This window comes from Rhipicephalus sanguineus, chromosome 10 (assembly GCF_013339695.2).
Source record: "Rhipicephalus sanguineus isolate Rsan-2018 chromosome 10, BIME_Rsan_1.4, whole genome shotgun sequence".
NCBI lineage: Eukaryota > Metazoa > Arthropoda > Arachnida > Ixodida > Ixodidae > Rhipicephalus > Rhipicephalus sanguineus.
In genome coordinates, this window is record NC_051185.1 from 18,626,001 (window position 1) to 18,643,920 (window position 17,920).

At 48.9% G+C, this 17,920-nt stretch overlaps 1 protein-coding gene across 1 annotated transcript; it reads left to right on the top strand.

The window, feature by feature from the left end:
* The first annotated feature begins 54 nt into the window (after positions 1-54).
* On the top strand, positions 55-17,655 carry LOC125760153 (arylsulfatase B-like). The gene is made up of 12 exons (XM_049419887.1): positions 55-405; positions 1,683-1,836; positions 5,370-5,437; positions 7,655-7,814; positions 8,789-8,901; positions 8,998-9,108; positions 9,776-9,913; positions 10,292-10,418; positions 11,272-11,583; positions 12,544-12,682; positions 14,334-14,673; positions 17,641-17,655. The coding sequence occupies exons 1-12, from the start codon at positions 55-57 to the stop codon at positions 17,653-17,655; spliced, it is 2,028 nt and encodes a 675-aa protein (XP_049275844.1).
* The last annotated feature ends 265 nt before the right edge of the window (positions 17,656-17,920 follow it).

The following is a 17,920-nucleotide window of genomic DNA, read 5'->3' on the forward strand; positions in this document are numbered from 1 at the left end:
ACGGCATCCACTTGCTGAGGCTTGCGAATCTATATGTCAGTAAAACAAAATCAAATGAACTTTCTCTCGAGCAGGTACAAGCTGATACAGCGTTCCGAAGGACAGGTGAAACCGCTGCTTGACGAACACGTGGCGCTGCCGAAAGGTCTACCACCGGCAGAACTCGACCTGGACGCCCTGATGAGGGCTTCGCAGGCCTGGCAAGCACTGCAGGACGCCCTCAACTCCACGGGAGGGCGTTCCATGCCGCTGGACCCACTGCCCGAATGGCGCGAACAAGCCACGGTGCAGTGCAATCGCAAATCGGACGAACCTGGCAACTTTGACCCGCACGGCGGTGTCTTCATGTTCGACATAGTCAACGACCCGTGCGAGACGGACAACGTTGCGTCCTCCCATCAAGAGGTGAAATTAATTAATTGTTGGGGTTTAATGTGCCCAAACCACGATACCATTATGAGAGACGCCGTTGTGGAGGGCTCCGGGAATTTCGACCAAGTGGGTTTCTTGAACGGGCATCTAAATCTAAGTACACGGGCCTATAGCATTTTCGCCTCCATCGAAGATGCGGCTGCCGCGGCCGGCATTCGATCCCGCGACCTGCGGGTCAGCAGTCGAGCACCATAACCACTAGACCACCGTGGCGGGTATCAAGAGGTTGAAAACAGCAGTTCAAGTAGAAATCTAGACTATTTGGTTTTGGTTGGTCTGACTCAATAAGAAGCGTCGGAAAAAAATTAGGAGCCCTTGCGTTATCGAAAAAAATGTTGCAGTGGCTTAGCTCGGCTATGCCAGGATAACGTAGCGTTAGCAAAGGTTCAGCTGATTGTTCTTAGCTTTCCTGATCGTCTAGGATTAGCTTGATTATCGTGCTTACTGCTGCTCCAATGACACACACACGGTATACGTATTATGTGGCACATGTATATTTATTTTGCCAGGCAACTACTTCGGGATCCGATGAGTTAAGCTTCTCCGCTCTTCTGCGCCGTTGAGCAGCATTTGCCCTCTCCTTCTCCATGGCTAAACCACACTGGCAAACGCCAGTCAGAGGCGCTATCAAGCGGCTCCAGCGCAGTGTCAGACGACGACTGCACAGCGAAGGCGAATAGCTGCGCGCGCGCCGGCGCCAGTACGTCTACCTCGGCTACGACGTCACTCCTCTGGAAAGCGCAAACCGGCGGAGTGCGCGGGAGGTGCCGGCTCCGATGCGCCTGCTGTGTGAAATCACTGATCCTCGCGCATGCGCAGACGGCTCTTGAAGAGACACGCGAAACTAGCTCGGCTAGGCCAGTGACGTGCGAAGCTTGGCGTGTGCGTACGTGATACACCAAGCACGGGTATCTTGGCGGCTAAGGTGGTGCTCTGCAATGTCTGAGCACGCGGGTTCGACTCCCTTCCACGGCGGCCACATTTGGGTGTAGGCGGAATGCGAAAAAAAAAAAGAAAATGCCCTTGAGCTTAAATTCAGGTGCGCGTCAAAGAAACCCGGATGTGCAAAATGAATCAGGAGCCCTCCGCTGCGACGCGCCTCATAATCATATGACGGTTTAAGTACGTACAATTCATAAATTTGGTTATTTTAATTAAGGACATCACAAATGTTTGTTCAGTTTCACCAAATAGATTTCAGCGCTTCGGTATGTGCGCTGCGTCTTGATCATTTCGCATATCTCTTTCAGGAACGCGACAGGCTCCTGGAGAAGCTGAACAATTACAGAACCCTCCTTTCTCCGGGACAAGGCGACACGAAATCCGACGAGCGGGGATATCCGGAGTACCATGACTGCCTGTGGTCCCCGTGGGTGAACGTGACACCGTCGCCGTACCGGAACTGTCCCTGTTGAACATTAAAACCGTGCCGTTCAGCGCTAACAAAGTCTCTTTGATTTTATTCTTGAGCAGTGAAGCGTACTGACGAGAGTGTGCTGTGGACCTTTTAACTTCGGTGCAGTTTAAGGGGACCGTCCTGTCGTGGTCTAACGTCTCGCGTTGGCGTCACGCATGTCACACGTTTGATACACGTTTGAGTCGAGCGGGCTGCACGCTTGGAACGCTAGGGTCGCCGCAGGGCTAATTCGTCTGCCCGAGGTAGCATAGCAATGCGACAGTGAAGCGCCAGCGCCTGGAGTCAGCCTCACCGCGCTCCGAGCAGCTAACAGCCGAAAAACAGTAGAATAGAGACCAGAGAACAGAAAATCGATAACCGCAAGATAAATCAGATAATCGCAAGAAACGATCAGAAAACCACATAATATATAACATAATCACACTGAAAGAACAGAAAAGAGCAGAGAAGATAAGGGAAAAACAGGCGAATCGATGCTCGGCAGTTAGTACAGCTTTCAGTTGGGGTGAAACAGGCTTTGATGATATCTTTTTTTTCTTTTTCGACGTCGAGGAGCTCAGAAGCGCGACACCGTAGTCGCAGAGGTGCCGCGGTGGCTCCAGTTTCTCTTCCACACGGGAAGTGTTACCGTACGCCAGATGCATAAGGTGTCCAAGTGGAGGACCCATAAACGTGCGCAGGGTCCTCTGTTAGGGGGCGCTGGTGGGCAAGGTTTCACCGCAGGTCCCCTCCCCCTTCTCTCATTGGTCGAGTCCGAGAGAAAACAATTGCTCCGCATTAGAAGCAAAAATGAAAATGAAGCGATGACGTCCTTCGCACAAAAGCCTGCCCCTGGTACTCGGCTGTCGGTGGTAAAAGGTGTAAAGTGCAGTTTTTGGAATGCGACGCCAAGGGTCCTTGACCGTCAAAATATAAACTGCATGGCCATAATTCTGCACATCAAGCGATGACGGCATAGGTCCGTCCGAGTAAACCTATGGAGCAGACTTGGCGCCCCCGTTAGATGAATAGGAGGACAAAACCCCCCTCCCCCTACATCATACTTCGAGCACGCATCCGGCAGATGTCTCTTCGCACAGCCAGCTCTGACCCTTCGTCGGGGAGGGTTCGCTGTGAAATTCCTTCCCGGTTTAGACCGTCACTTAACCGACACAAGAAAATTACACACTTTGGCGTACCCACCTGCGGCGGAAGCGATAACTATCTGACGCGCGTCAGCGAGCCGCAAGTGGCGCTTGATTTGTAGACAGGACATACCCTCGATGACGCCTGCATAGACGTTCGAGAGGGGAACACTTGCAGCAAGGATTTGCGGATAGTGTACGATAGCTTTCCGGGTGCTGTACCTTTTGGACAGACAAAGGATGGCGTGGGAATAGTAGCAGATCAATCAACGAGGGTCCCGGTACGGGCTGCGTGCCTTGCTATGACGTGGCATACCCTCGAAGCAGCGACACCACTGGCATCCTCGACAAACTGCTCCGGAGGATCGTGATCTCTGATATTTGTTCGGGCGCGTGCTGCTGGAGCTGATGGTGGAGACAACGGGAGAACAGCCTCGGTGCCCCGTTTCATCCAATCATCGTCTCACCTGAGCGCACGGCTGCGGTACGTCGAAGGTGCTATCAGTCCTGCGTCGATTGTCCCCTGCACACGTGGGCACCTACCAGTGACCTGAACCTGCTTGTCAATTGGACGTCACAACGCTTAGTCATAGTCTGTATGTTACCGTAACGCAGTGGTAGACTAGTGATCTAGATCCGGTCTTAACTTGAGCACTTGTTTTTGATACCGTGGAATTGATTTTCGAACGCTCTCTGGAGATGTCTATTTGAACGTTATGGAGTGACCTGAAAATTGTATGGTATCCAGGATTTGGAACGAGTGATCCAGACTTGGGATGTCCAGGAACGCCTGGTTGAGGTGATTGCTTACAACAATCTAATTAATTGTCCTTAATTCTGCGAGATTAGTACATATCGTGTACACTTTCATGGGTGTACACAATATCTACACGTTGTCAGTGTCCCTGTAAAGCGCGTATCGCTGTTTGCAAATACTCGCAACGCGATGAGAACGACGTTTTACAAGTCCGATTTCTGTCATCTTTAAAGTGTTTTATGGACGAATGTTTACGTCGAGTGTTTAGGATACATAACACTGAATGTTAATTATTAGCTAAAGTGGACGCTCAGGCGAGTCGGTGGTCATTGCTGTTTTCTGTGTATTTATTTGACGAGAACTACGTCTCTCGGCCTCTTTTAAATTTCTAGTTTTCATTAGACCTTTTGTTAACAGAAAGGGCTTACCTACTTTCTTTACCCAATCGTAAAGGGGCCCTGCAACACTTTTCGAGCATGCTCAAAAAGCGCTGCCGATCGGTAGTCGAGGCTCCCGAGAACACGCGAGCCAAATATTACAGCGATGCGCACGGCCTGGAATTTACAATAAATTCTCAAAGTCAGCTGAAAATCGCTCCCTCTTCTCTCGACAAATGATGTATTAGTCCGCAAAATATGACGCGATTGTCGGCAGTTCCACCATTGGCTGATGTTATAATCACGATAACACCCTCATTATTACTTTCGTTGTTAATTTTGAGTTCAATAAGTAGATAATATATATGTTTATATTCTGTTATCGCGTTAAAAACACCGAACAAACATTAATATTAGCACATCCGGTCTCACCGACAGCTCGTCTGCTCGTAGTTGCGTGGTTCCGTTTTCTTCGCCATGCGCAGTGCCGAAAACGTGAATATTTCTGTGCTTTTGACCATCGCCGGTTGCCGTTGAGAGTGGCGGCCGTTCGAGTGTTGCCTCGTCAGCTGAGAACTGCATCGTCGGCACGTTCTCACGACCGACCGAGGCACGGGCGCAGCGTGTCTCCGATAACAATGCTGGCGTCCGGTAATGGCGGCGCTTCGGGGTCGTCTGCCAGTGCCGTCTTACGAGGCGGTGTATCGGAGTATGGGCCGAAACCGATCTCAGCTGTCATTCGTTCCAAACGAGCGCGCAGGTTTGCTTCCATGGTTGGCAGAGCGATGAAAACACTACGGCGTTCGAGGTGCACACCCAACATTACCAAACCGACGCGCAGTTTTCAAGCACGCGCGATACACAGTGCGATCATAGTCCCTCCGCTCGACGAGAACGACGCAAGCCGACCGGAAGTGGCGGCACAGACCACGTGGTTGCGCCCAGACGTCAGAGAGAAAAAAATGAAGAAAAAAACTCCGCCGGCGCTCTTGGGCGGAGCCTCGCTCCTCTGCGCTGCCTCCCTCGACTTTTCCGCGCGCTCGCGGCGTTGAGTTGAGGGAGAAAGCTGCGGAACGTGATCTCTATAATTTGGTAACACCACTTAGACTTGACGGATTCGAAAAATTTTTGCGGCATATGACTCGTGAAGAGTCATACGTCAATAATGAGACTATTCCAATATAACTAAGAAAGGTGTTGCAGGGCCCCTTTAAAGCAGCGTCGCTGCCCCCCCCCCCCCCCCTGCATCTGTTTGGGAATAGGCCATTCCTCATTCCTGCACGGGTCCTCCAAACGTCCGCACATCATCCTTTTGCTAGCGGATGATCTTGTGAGTATTCTAATATATATACGTTATAGATATATACAATGCAATACGCAATAGGAGTCTGAGTATAGCTGATGGCACGATTGCGCGTGTGACGTCATCGACAAACAAAAGTGGACGTACTCCGTTGTTTTGTAAATAGAAACCGTTAGCCTCAAGCAGAGTCTTAGTTTTTTAAATTTTATTATCTTATAGCTCTGCTTCGCCGAATCGCAAAATGAACAAGTTAGTGAATTATTGGGTTATTAATAAGGAAGGCTGCGCTGGTGATGATGACCGCCATAGAAATCTTAAACGTGGTGGCAGCTCTGCAGTCAGGGGTGCTGGTGATGCGTACGTTGTGTATTTCCACGCGTGCTTGGGCCATACTGGTCTGCAGCACTGTGAAATTAATTAATTAATTATAGTTTAAATATGATAAAAACACGAAAGGCGAAAGTTGAATGGAAATATTATTTGCTGAAACGTTCGGTTCAACAAAGAGGCCAATATATATGTATATATAATATACTTTTTTTCGCAAAGTTGAATTGATAGCCTTCACTGCCTAACATACTGCATGAAGGGTTACCATAATCTTATCAAACATACGTATCTTACGCAGCTTACTGCGAAGTTCTGTAGGCCACTACACAGCCATATTAAGCATACCATACAGATAACTAACTATTCCTCTCAAACTTAAAAGCATATCGCTTCGCGCACTTTGCCCACACCAGACCCCGTGCCACTAATATTCATAAACCATCATGATCAATATAGCGTAGTGAATAAGGAAATGTGCATAAAGAACTGACCTTACAACCAGTATACATTTGACTTTCGTTAATACTTTCAACAATTTGCATGATTTCGGCTACTGCACACTTTATACGTGGTGTGCACCATCTTTGGGCGAGAGAATTAGCAGAGTTTCAAAATGTGTAGAAGCTTCAGAGCTATACTGCTCGTAAAGAGGTGTACTTCATGTACACCACGTTTTTCCGCTGGCGTTTAAATCGTTTCGCATTCGCACACAGTGCAGCGCGACCAAGCAGAGCTGTAGCAAAGATACGGCTGAGTCAGACAGGAACATGATTCTGCTAACAAATGCGGGTTCATCGCACGCTGTCGGCCCATGTGTAGGGACAGTAGTAAGCAGAAAAAGAAGAAAAAAAGTTAGAAGAAGAATAGAACAACGAGAAAAGAAACGAAAAAAGAAACCATGCGTCACTAGTCAGCTGTCCACATCTACTTTCACTATACAAAAAAAAAAATCCTGTTTTCTCATGAAAGCTCGCTTCGCATAGCTTGCCTAGCTTGAATTTATTTGAGCGCTACAGTACTCTCTTTTTTTCATATGTGATTCACCGTGCACTGTATTTCAATCACACGCAAATATTCATGAGCCATATTCCACTCTGTGAAGGTGGATTGACCTGCGCAGCTGTTTAGAACACGACACAGACGTGATAGAAAATTTTGGTAAGGTTGCAGACACATTTTATTCTCTTGAGCGCTGGCGGCTGTCATCAGGACGACAGGCACGCACGCACGCACGCACGCACGCACGCACACACACACACACACACACACACACACACACACACACACACACACACACACACACACACACACACACACACACACACACACACACACACACACGCACGCACGCACGCACACGGATGCGCACGTTTATTTTTGATCGGTGGTTATTACTTGTATTCATCGGCACGTTGCTTCCCGAGAAGTGCGCATTACACGCGGCCTCCCGATTGCAGAAACAAGTTAGTCATGGAGAACGGCAGCATGTCTTGCTCTTGAGCAACCGGGCAAACTACCGAGACAAAGACAAAAGAAAGCAGGACGAACAAGGCGCATTTCCCACGCTCGCTACGGCCGGGAAGAGAAGGGCTGCCTGGGAAACCCCCCTTTCCCAGTTCGCTCTAGCTCTGGGCGAGCTGCAATGTGCGTTTACTTTTGTTGTTGGCTCTTTCACTCTCTCTATTTTGGGGAGAGTACTCCCGCGCGGACGCCATAAAATCCGGGATCACAGCCATAGTAAGCTTCGCTATAAAATTCCTTTTATCATCAGGGTTGGATGTTCTCAGCAGTGGAGATATATCTTGAAAAGTTGCCCGTTCGTTGACGCACTGTTAGGCACCCACACCAGGTGACACACATTATTGCTCTTCAGTATGGCCTGATGTTATCGACTCGAATACCTCCAACGTGCAGGGCTGGAACGACGTCAGTTTCCACGGGTCTCGGCAGATCCCGACGCCCAACATCGACGCCCTGGCGGCCACTGGTGTCATACTGCAGCGCCACTACTCGGCGTCCACCTGCACCCCCTCGCGCACGGCGCTGCTCGCCTCTGTATATCCGGCTGGCACGAGTACGTGTTCGACGCTTTACATTACTGAACACTGTAGTGTCCCATACGCATTATGCCATCATGTTGCTTCGTGTGAATGTAAAAGGTACATCATAGGTTTTCATATTATATGGACGCTCCCGGCGCATTCTCGCCGTCGCCGTGAGGTTCCGTATAAATTCCAAGGGCGATAACAACGCCCGCGCGTCGCATGTTCCATGTGCGAGTGAAAGCGTGTGAAAGGCTGTCGACGATAGCGGCTAGACCGGAGTGGGAACGCGCCGGACGTCTACGTCGCGCGTAGGGCACATGGGGCTGTCCCAGGGGTGGGGAGCTGCGTGGTTCTGGCAGAAACTCTCTACTTTCATCGGCCGGGCGCGGTCGCCTTACCTTGACAGGGATTAGCAGACGGTTCATACCTTTGCACGTGCCGTGTTCTCATCGCAACGTAACAGTTCAAGCCACGGACAGCACGAAGTTCGCTTCATTCGCTGCAGCGGCCTCGTTCCCTTACGCGGGCGTTTTATGAGTTACGTCAGGTCGCATGCTAAAGGAATGAGCCTTACTTCGTTTAACATACCTATTTGCTGCTCTCGCATTCATTGTCTCGCCCATGCGGTGAAACTGACTTTTTTTGTATACGAGAGGGCATATTTTTAGCGACCCCTCCCCCATCCCCCAGAGCGATGTGCGAATGGCTAGCGGTTGTGTTCTGACCTAACGTATGTACGCGCACACTATCAGCACTGATTACCACAGGCTAATGTCGGCTAGATCTTAGTTTACTATCATATTTACTAGAAGGAACTGACCAACGGCTATAGTATTGGCTAAATAATGGATAATATCGGTCAGCTTTGGCTATCTGCTGTTATAACAGAGAAATAGTATCTCCAAGAGGCCTCCCTATGTTTCAGAATTTCCGCACGCAGTTGTATAGCTTAGAAAATACGTCATGAATAGGTAACATCCTATAAACAGCTAATGTATCACAGACGTTGGATACCAGGCGTTTCCACCAGCCTCGAAGCGGTCCCTGTCTCTGCGCGTTCAGCTGCTGCCACAGTGGCTGAAGCGATTGGGATACAGCACTCACATCGTGGGCAAGGTAATTAAACTCGGTTACTGAAAAAGAGACGCCACATCTGCATCTGGAGCAGGGTAGATATTCTATAGTATCGCCTGCGCGTGATGCAATGCGCAGTGGCACCTGGGATACTCGTCCATCGAGTACACGCCCACTTGGCGTGGCTTCGACACGTTCTTTGGCTACTACAACGGCGCCAGCTACTATTTCAACCACACATTATACTGGGTGAGTAAAGGTTTATCTCAAGACCGTTGGAAACAAACGTAAGGGGAACACACGTGCATTGAGTAGATAGATAGATAGATAGATAGATAGATAGATAGATAGATAGATAGATAGATAGATAGATAGATAGATAGATAGATAGATAGATAGATAGATAGATAGATAGATAGATAGATAGATAGATAGATAGATAGATAGATAGATAGATGCTGACAAAGTTCGAAAAACGAAACTATGCTCGAAAAAATCTGGTCATCTTTTTGCGCCAGGTTTTGTAAGCAGGCAGCTTTCATGAATTGAGTTCTCGGCGGATTTTAGGCGATGCCTCTTCTGCTTCTGTGATGACTGATTATTTAAGTTGCCTAAATTTGGCCAGAAGGGGGCGTGTACCGTATCACGGAATACTGAATACTATTCTGTGTTGGCCCTCCCTGATCGGCAATTTCGAAATACGTCAGGGACCCCTCATGAGCAGCGTCCGCGACGCGAAGGGTGAGGGCACGGAGCAAATTGAATAATTTACCGTATTCTGTGGTGCGGTATAGGCCCTTAGACATCTGATAGCTGTAGATGCCTACAATAGCAGTACATTGAGAACGGTCCATCCTGGTACCTCAGTCGAAGTTTCTTCTATACATGGTCACTGAAAGGAGAAACAATGGTGCAGAAAGGACACTGCGGCTTGGACCTTTGGCGCAACGTCAGAAATAGAACTCGACCTGTCACAAATCTCAAAGGAGTCTACTCGACGGATGCTTTCACCGAGGAGGCCGAGCAGATCATTCGGAACCACGATGCACTGAAGGTAGGATATTGTTTTAAACTTTCTTTTATCTCATTTAAAATCTTTTTTTATCGCATACTTTCGAGTGCTTCCTGTACTCAACACTTCGGGAACATTCGGCGCTTCCCTGCATGAAATACCACCGACATTTCGCGCTTTATTTGACGTTACGATCGTAAAGCGCTCTGCAACCACTAGCGTTCGTTCATTCGTGCGTTCGTTGATTCGACAGAGGAGGATATGCCTGTTCTCGCTCGCTTGCCCGTTATTCGGCACATCACGGCAATGGCGAAAATGCGCACCGGGCGTCGATATAATCGAAATATAAAGTTTGCTACGACAATCACTGGCATAATACTGTAATGGCCGCGATGCCCGTTTGTTTGGAAACTTCGACAGCCGTTGTTCCTGTACTTGAGCTACCAAGGTGTGCACAGCTCCTGCGATGGCTGCACGGCGGAGGCACCTCGTCGGAATGTGGAAAAGTTCCCCTACATTACAGCGTGGAACCGTACTGTACTGGCCGGTGAGTGTTCATGCTATGAATGGAGTTTAGCGAGCTGATGCGAAGCTTTACCCCACTAAGCTCTAATATTTCAGTTTCTATTTCCTATAAAGCTTCGTTTTGTTTTGCAACCCTAAGAAAGTCTACGAAGAAGATCAAGGAAACCCCGTCAAGTCTAACAAAGAGTAAATTTCCTAATAACATTTACGCGCATAATCTCATAATGAGGCCTTTGTGATTTTTTTTCTTCTCAATCCTCTTCATTTGAAGCACACGTCGCCGAATAGCTCCTCTACTAATGTACGCGCCCACCCCTCAAGCAAAAGCCATTGGGGCCCTTTGAGGCATCGGGAATCACTTTATTGATTGATTAAAGGAAGGTTTACATGCTTCTCAATTGCTAAGGGAACAATAAATGTAACAAACCAAACAATTATAAAGATGATTCAATTTAGTAAGAACTCACAGGGTCCATTATGCATTCGCCTAAGATGACTCGTAGGCGAAAGCCATCTTCTTTTTCTTCATAGTCTATCTATTGATCCTGCCAGGCACCCTCCGAAAGCTCTCTACACCTATCGTGGTTTTGCACTGCCTCCGGGATCGGCCCACCTTTGAACAAGCACCAATTTCACTCGGCGACGTCATCACGTGACGTCATAGTGACGTCACGAACTGGCGAGCTGTGACGTCATGATGACGTCACATGGTTATGTAATCGCGTGAAGATGTTTTTTTGCAATACTGGTGACTCTCCGACGCCGACGGTCAACTTTCGCATTTGATAAGGCATCTAAGGTCTTTGCCTTAATAATGACGCATTGATATTCGAAGATGAATTCTTAGATCGATTGGTAAAGATATCTGATTGCAGGAGCTGTGGATGCGTTAGACGAGTCCGTTGGGCGTCTCCTAGAGACGCTACAGTCGCGCGGCATGCTTGCCGCCAGCGTTGTACTGTTCGCCAGCGACAACGGCGCGGGACCACTGGCCACTGCGAATGACGAGCTCCCGAACGCGGGCAACAACTGGCCTCTGAGAGGGGGCAAGGAGGACGCTTGGGAAGGCGGGCTCAGGACGCCGGCGGTGCTGTGGTCGGCTAGTCTCCGAGATCCTCTACGGCGGCCGCCCTCCCAGCAGGTGCTGCACATGGTCGACTGGGGTCCCACGCTTTACGCAGCCGCAGGTGTGGTGGGCCGAATCTATTTCCCAGAGGCGATACAAGCCCTAAACAAACTTGCGCTTTTGTTAGTCTTTATAGACTATTTCACGAGGACAGCTTCATGCCACCATCTTGGACTCGATAAATGCTTACACATCACGTCTGGTATTGTACATTAGGTGTGTGAAAACTGACGTGCGCGCGCGTTGGTTGCTTCATGATAGCACTAACTTGACATTTTATTGCACAGAACTGACGAATAGTTCACGTAATGGTTGTAGTTCGCGGTGCCCCCTTACCGAAAGTTGAGTTCAGCGTTGAGTTCAGCGTCGTTATTTGTACGCGTGTCACACTTAAGGTCTACTACAAGATCTAATGTACAAACATGCGTAGCAAAGCCTGCTACGCCTTTTTCTGTGTCTGACGTCAAATAGAATACGTCAGTACTAGTACTGAAACTCCCATGATGGCGTCCTACTTCCTCCTAAAAAGGTGTCCACAGCACAACTCAGTAGTAAATAAATTACTTTTGTCCTTTCTTCTTTATGTTTCCACAAAGGATTAGAGCAATGGTGGTTGGATAAAGCGTCAATCGATGGCGACACCAGCGAAGATGCTGCCATCGGCGCATGCGGTGTTCGTAAAGATAGGGTGGCTGGAAGTTTTAGCCATTCCAGTCACCCTAGTAAAAATCTAATAAGCTTGCTGCAGGGGAGGCGCCAAGGGGGAGAGCACGGAGGTGTGGCCGCCCCTCCCCCCATAAATATCTCCTGCCTCCTCCCCAAAACAAACAATTCAAAACAATACGCGTAAGATTTCCCGCCCCTCTGACGACCCCCCCCCCCCTCGCGGAAGGAACTCGCTCGTTTATTGTGCGTGCCCTTCCATTAAAAATCCAGGCGCCACTCCCAGTTTACTGCCACGCTACAGTCGCCAAGTTTTGTCCTGTCCTCATTTATATGTATGCTCACACGTGTACGCAAGGTGGTGACGTTTCGGACCTCGGTGACGTGGACGGCAGGAACTTCTGGACGTCCCTGACAACCGGCGAAGGCGAAGGACGCGCCGAAGTGCTCCTGGAGCTTGAAGGCCAGCGACAGACGTCAGCTCTCATATCAGGCAGGTACGCATGCGCGAGGGGAAACAGTAGCACTTACAAGCAAGGAGATCAAAAAAGCCAATTGCGCCGCAAGGGGCAGACGAAACACTCGAGCACGTCTTGTGTGTACGCCCCGCGTTTCAAGCTCAACAAGCCGCCTTTATCACCGCACCCCGCCGCCAAGGTTTACCCGCGGCTACACAGAAGGGACTTCCTGTTCCCTGGTCTGGCCACACCCAGGTCACAACCAGGTCTGGCCTGGCCACACCTAGGTCTCCAAGGCAGTTCATCACTCCCTTGGAGACATTGGACCTGACAACTGGCTGTAGAAGCCGCCCGCCGCGTCCTCGGCCATGGGCGCCACTCTCCTCTTCTCTTCTCATCTTTATTTCTCTCTCCCCTGCAGACGCTGAGACGTGCTTCCATTTAGGGTTGCAGAAACAGCGGTCTTTTCCTCTCCTCAACCTCTCCTCCTCCTCCAAACAATGAATGCGGTAACAACAAATTGGAATGTTATACGAAGTAAGGCTAGCACCTGACTACTGTAGCATTCAACCTTGCGTAACTCAACAAAACGCCGGCACAAGGAAATACGACCGCTGTAGCGAGCGTAGCGACCTTCGTGTCGTCACATAACCGCTTCACCACTTAATCGCAAACCGAGCGGTGAGACAAGCACGCACGAAGGTGTGTCTTGTGCTGGTGCCTGCAAAGATAAGCGCGCGCGACCGCGCCCGGCTGAGCAAGGTGCTGAGCCATGCAGCCGAACCTCCCACCCCCATGGGCCTTTCGTGCTACGAAAGACGGCCGGTGCGTTGCCAATCCACTAGACAAGCATTCATCGCCTACGCTCGCACATGCGCATGGAACATACGACGAGCGAGGCAACGTTATCGATTTTGATTTTATACGGAACATCACGGCGGTGTCGACGCCAACGGCAAAAACGTGCCCAGAGTGTCCGTTTAGTTAATATCGCTATAAACATGTCGCTGCAAACGTTTGCGTTAACGCACAATTGATGGTTTCAAGCCCATTACACTGCCAATGAAGAAAAATGCATATTTCACTGCACCGATCTAGTTCAGCAAGTGCATATACAGAATTCCACACACGTGTTTCTGTCTACATAAGGGAGCGCTAATTTCCTGGTACATACGAAAGACGACGTTGTTCTGGCGCATTTGGCCTTCAACCATTAAGATTTCCTTTCTGTTTTTATGTAAGCTCACTCGTAGCGCTTTCTGGTAGTTGTGATGTGAGGCTTCAAGTTTTAGATGGAACGTTATTGTTCGGCTTACTACTCTTGATTTTGGCCCGAAGCGTGGAGTATTGGCGGGAGGGTAGATCGTAAAACACAATATGAGAAATGAATGAGGAAGCACAATCTACATAAGCGTTCATGTTTTTTCAACATCGCGGACCACTTGATGACTTGCTTCAATACCAAACGCATATGTCAAATGAAAAATATATGTATATCCTAAACATTACCCATAACCGGTGGTCACTGTAGGCTAAAGTGTAGGCTAAAACACTGATGTCTGTTGATTTCGCGTCATGTCAACCTAAGTTTCGTGGCAAAGCGGTGCATATCTGGTGACCTGGGATATCGCGTATCGCAGTAACAGACCACTCAAAGCTACAACACGATCCGGTGCACTTGGGGTTGCAGGTACAAGCTAGTGAAGCGTCCGGGCGGGCCCACTGACGAATTACAAGATCGTCAGGTGGCGCCACCTAGGGGACAGCCTCCAGACGACTTGGACCTGGACGACCTCATGAGGTCCTCGGCAGCTTGGAAGGCCTTGCAGGCAGCCCTCAGGGCTTCGAACAGCACGTCGACCTCGACGTCCCCGAGACCGAATTGGCGCGCAGAGGCGACCGTTCGCTGTGGCGACGACAACGGGTCGACTGACGCCGCGAGAAACTTCGATTCCTACGACAGTGTGTTCGTGTTCGACATCGTCGGCGACCCTTGCGAGGCTAGGAACCTGGCGTCGTCCGAACCTGAGGTATACGAAGGATATAGAAGAGTGTATCGTTGCGTAGGTTTTAGTAGGCGGTATGATGGCAAGGAGTTCGACGACACGGCACACATTATTATCATTGCTATAGGCGTGCACAAGGTTCTTTATTATGAAAAAGGTAGGTGGGTGGGGGGGGGGGGGGGAGGGAGTTTCACCGCAGCAATGACAGGACGGGCTCAGTAATGGTATGGGGCGGGCTTCACTCCCTCCTCCCCCCTCCAGATGTTTAGGCTAGGAGAGGGGGCACTTCCGGCCGCATACGCGCACGCCTATGACCATTAATTGAAATGCAAACATACAAAGGACACAGGTGAAATAGGGGAATGAGCAAGCTGACAACTGCCATCGAGATAAACACAGCGCCTGCCTACTCTTTCCAAAGAAGGAAATAGATATAGGAGGTGAAGATAGGTATAATGAGAGATGATACAAATAAACAGATGATAGGAAACTTAGCTCAGCTGAAGATAACTGTATTAACACGAAAACGAAACTATGATGACATTGAAGGTTACATAACAAACGGCGCGAAATGCTGAAAAGTTAAGATATCCGTATTTCTCAGCGGGCCTAATGTGAGTTTGTGGGGCTGCGGGAACGTAATGGTGGAGTGATACGTGTACGACACAAAGAGTGAAGTGGAATGGCAGGCTGGGCGGGTTGGTTGAAATTCACGGTGCTTTAACAACAGCACAAAGGACGAGACGTTTGTGCAGACGCAATCGACGCTGTTTTTGCAACTGAGTTTGTTGAAAGAAAGATTTTAGCTTTTAAAGCCAGATAACAAACATAAGCGCATACTGATTGTAAAACACATCGGTAAGTACATAAAATCACAAAAAAGCACAAAATGCCTTGTCTCATACACGCACGTGCGAGACAAGGTTTATCTATCTATCTATCTATCTATCTATCTATCTATCTATCTATCTATCTATCTATCTATCTATCTATCTATCTATCTATCTATCTATCTATCTATCTATCTATCTATCTATCTATCTATCTATCTATCTATCTATCTATCTATCTATCTATCTATCTATCTATCTATCTATCTATCTATCTATCTATCTATCTATCTATCTATCTATCTATCTATCTATCTATCTATCTATCTATCTATCTATCTATCTATCTATCTATACAGATGCGAGAAGAATTGCTGATGAAGTTGGCTGCGTACCGTGAAGCCATGTCTTCCATGCCCGGTGACAACACGACCGATGAACGGGGATATCCAGAGTACCACAACTGCCTCTGGGCTCCGTGGATAGGCGCGAAGCAAGCTTCGTACCACAAGTGCCCCTGCTGAAAGAGGCAATCCCACGAACTACGCAATGTACTTGAGCCGTAATTCAAGGATTCAGTGGCGAAATATACGCCCAGCCGAACAAGCAGTACATACGCGCTCTTGGTTTAGGTAGGGCCCCATAGCTCACCAATCATGTATGCTTTGTTGATTGACCTTCTTGCGGTTAAGTGATGCTCGATGTCGAACGCCTCCAGGTGAACTCAGAGAAAATAAAACTCATTTCGCAGCACACTCTTGATCCGAGTCGTCGCTCTCGGAGTAGAGGTGAGTAGTTGGTCGTTGTGATGAGTCGATTTGTGCGTGCTTGTTGATATGCTAGATGTGGTATGCCAGCAGCGGCCATTGTGTACGGCGTAGTTCTTTCGGTGTAGTGCCAGCCGGACTCGGCAAAATAAGATGAGAGTCACATGGCTCGAGGTCATGTGACTCTCAGGAGAATGTTCTAGGTTCCAGGCGGATCTAGCCTTGCGAGATTTGCAGGCAATTGCACCGCCCGGTTTCCTCCTTTCACGTAATGTTGAACACATGATTATCTTTTAACAACGAAGCGCTTGTACGCGCGCCAAGAAGGCGCGCGTAGCGCGACGCACCAATGCACATTCCGGTGGCCTATGCGCTATGCTGCATATACGGTGCTGTGCCGGGCTCCCACATCACCACACCAAACCTCAACATGAGTGTCACTCATCACCAGTCTCATACGAGGTTTGTAACGTTTAAAAAATTCAAGAGTAGTCACCACACCTCCTTTCTGAATGACAAGTGCCCACGTGGAAACACCATATCGTTCACACTGCCGTGTGGCGAGCCTAAACGTTGGAGTGCTGGAAAGAAACGTTGTAGATCTTTATCAGGCTCTCTGCACTTGGAACACAAACCAACGAAGAAGACTCCTAGAGAACCTCAGCGTCTTTTAAGACGCTGTAACCAGGAATTTCCATTCTTTATGGCTGACACCTCACCAACCATGTGTGACAAAAAGAAAAATTCCAGGCAAAAGGAAAAATACGGCGAAATGACAATAATGACATACAAAACGCGAATGGAAAGCATGTTTATTTTCAGCACGCATGTCACAAGGTCTCAATTTATTGACATAGGTTAGAAGAAATAAAAAAGATTCTTCAATGCGGCATTTGGTGCTGAACATTATTAGCCAACTCGCAATTGTCTACATTAAGGTTGCTCACCGACAGACGCAGAAAGTCGTGGAGGTGTTCATCGATTAAATTAGGGAGATGGGGGGGGGGGGGCGGTCTGACGTCGTGCCGGGGGCCGCATAATGCTACCCTGCGTGCCACAGGTTGCCGACCCCTGTCGTAGTGGGTAAGTGCCATTGCTTGAGAACAAGGAGAAGAAGAAGAGGCCAGGAAGTGTTCGCATGCCTACAGCCACGTCCAACCAACCAACCAACCAACCACGTCCCCAGCGAGTTCACCAGCGAGAGACCGGGACAGAATTGTCATCTTCGCCAGGCACCATGGCAGTCACGGGTAAGAGAGATAATGTGCTAAGAAACGGCGCTTTTAAGCGGGACGAGAGGCGAGACAACAAACACGCACAACCATCCAAAATCGGTGCTCTGAACGCCTGAATACAGTCCCATATTAACTAAATTCTTGGGTTTCACTTGTCAGAACTGCAACATCTGATTGCGAGACGCGCCGTAATGAAGGACTGTGTTAATTTTGACTGCCCGAAGTTATTTTGATGTGTACCCACATCTCACTATACACGGGTGCCCTTTTTGTATTGCGTCCCCGTCGAAACGCAGCCACCGTGACCGGGTATCGAACCCGCTCCCTCGTGACCTTAGTGCAACGACGCAGCCGTTAAAGGGACACTAAATAGCAAAACGATTTTTCTCGAATTAGTAAATTACGCTATCGCAATTCCAAAATCACCTCGCTTGCAGCG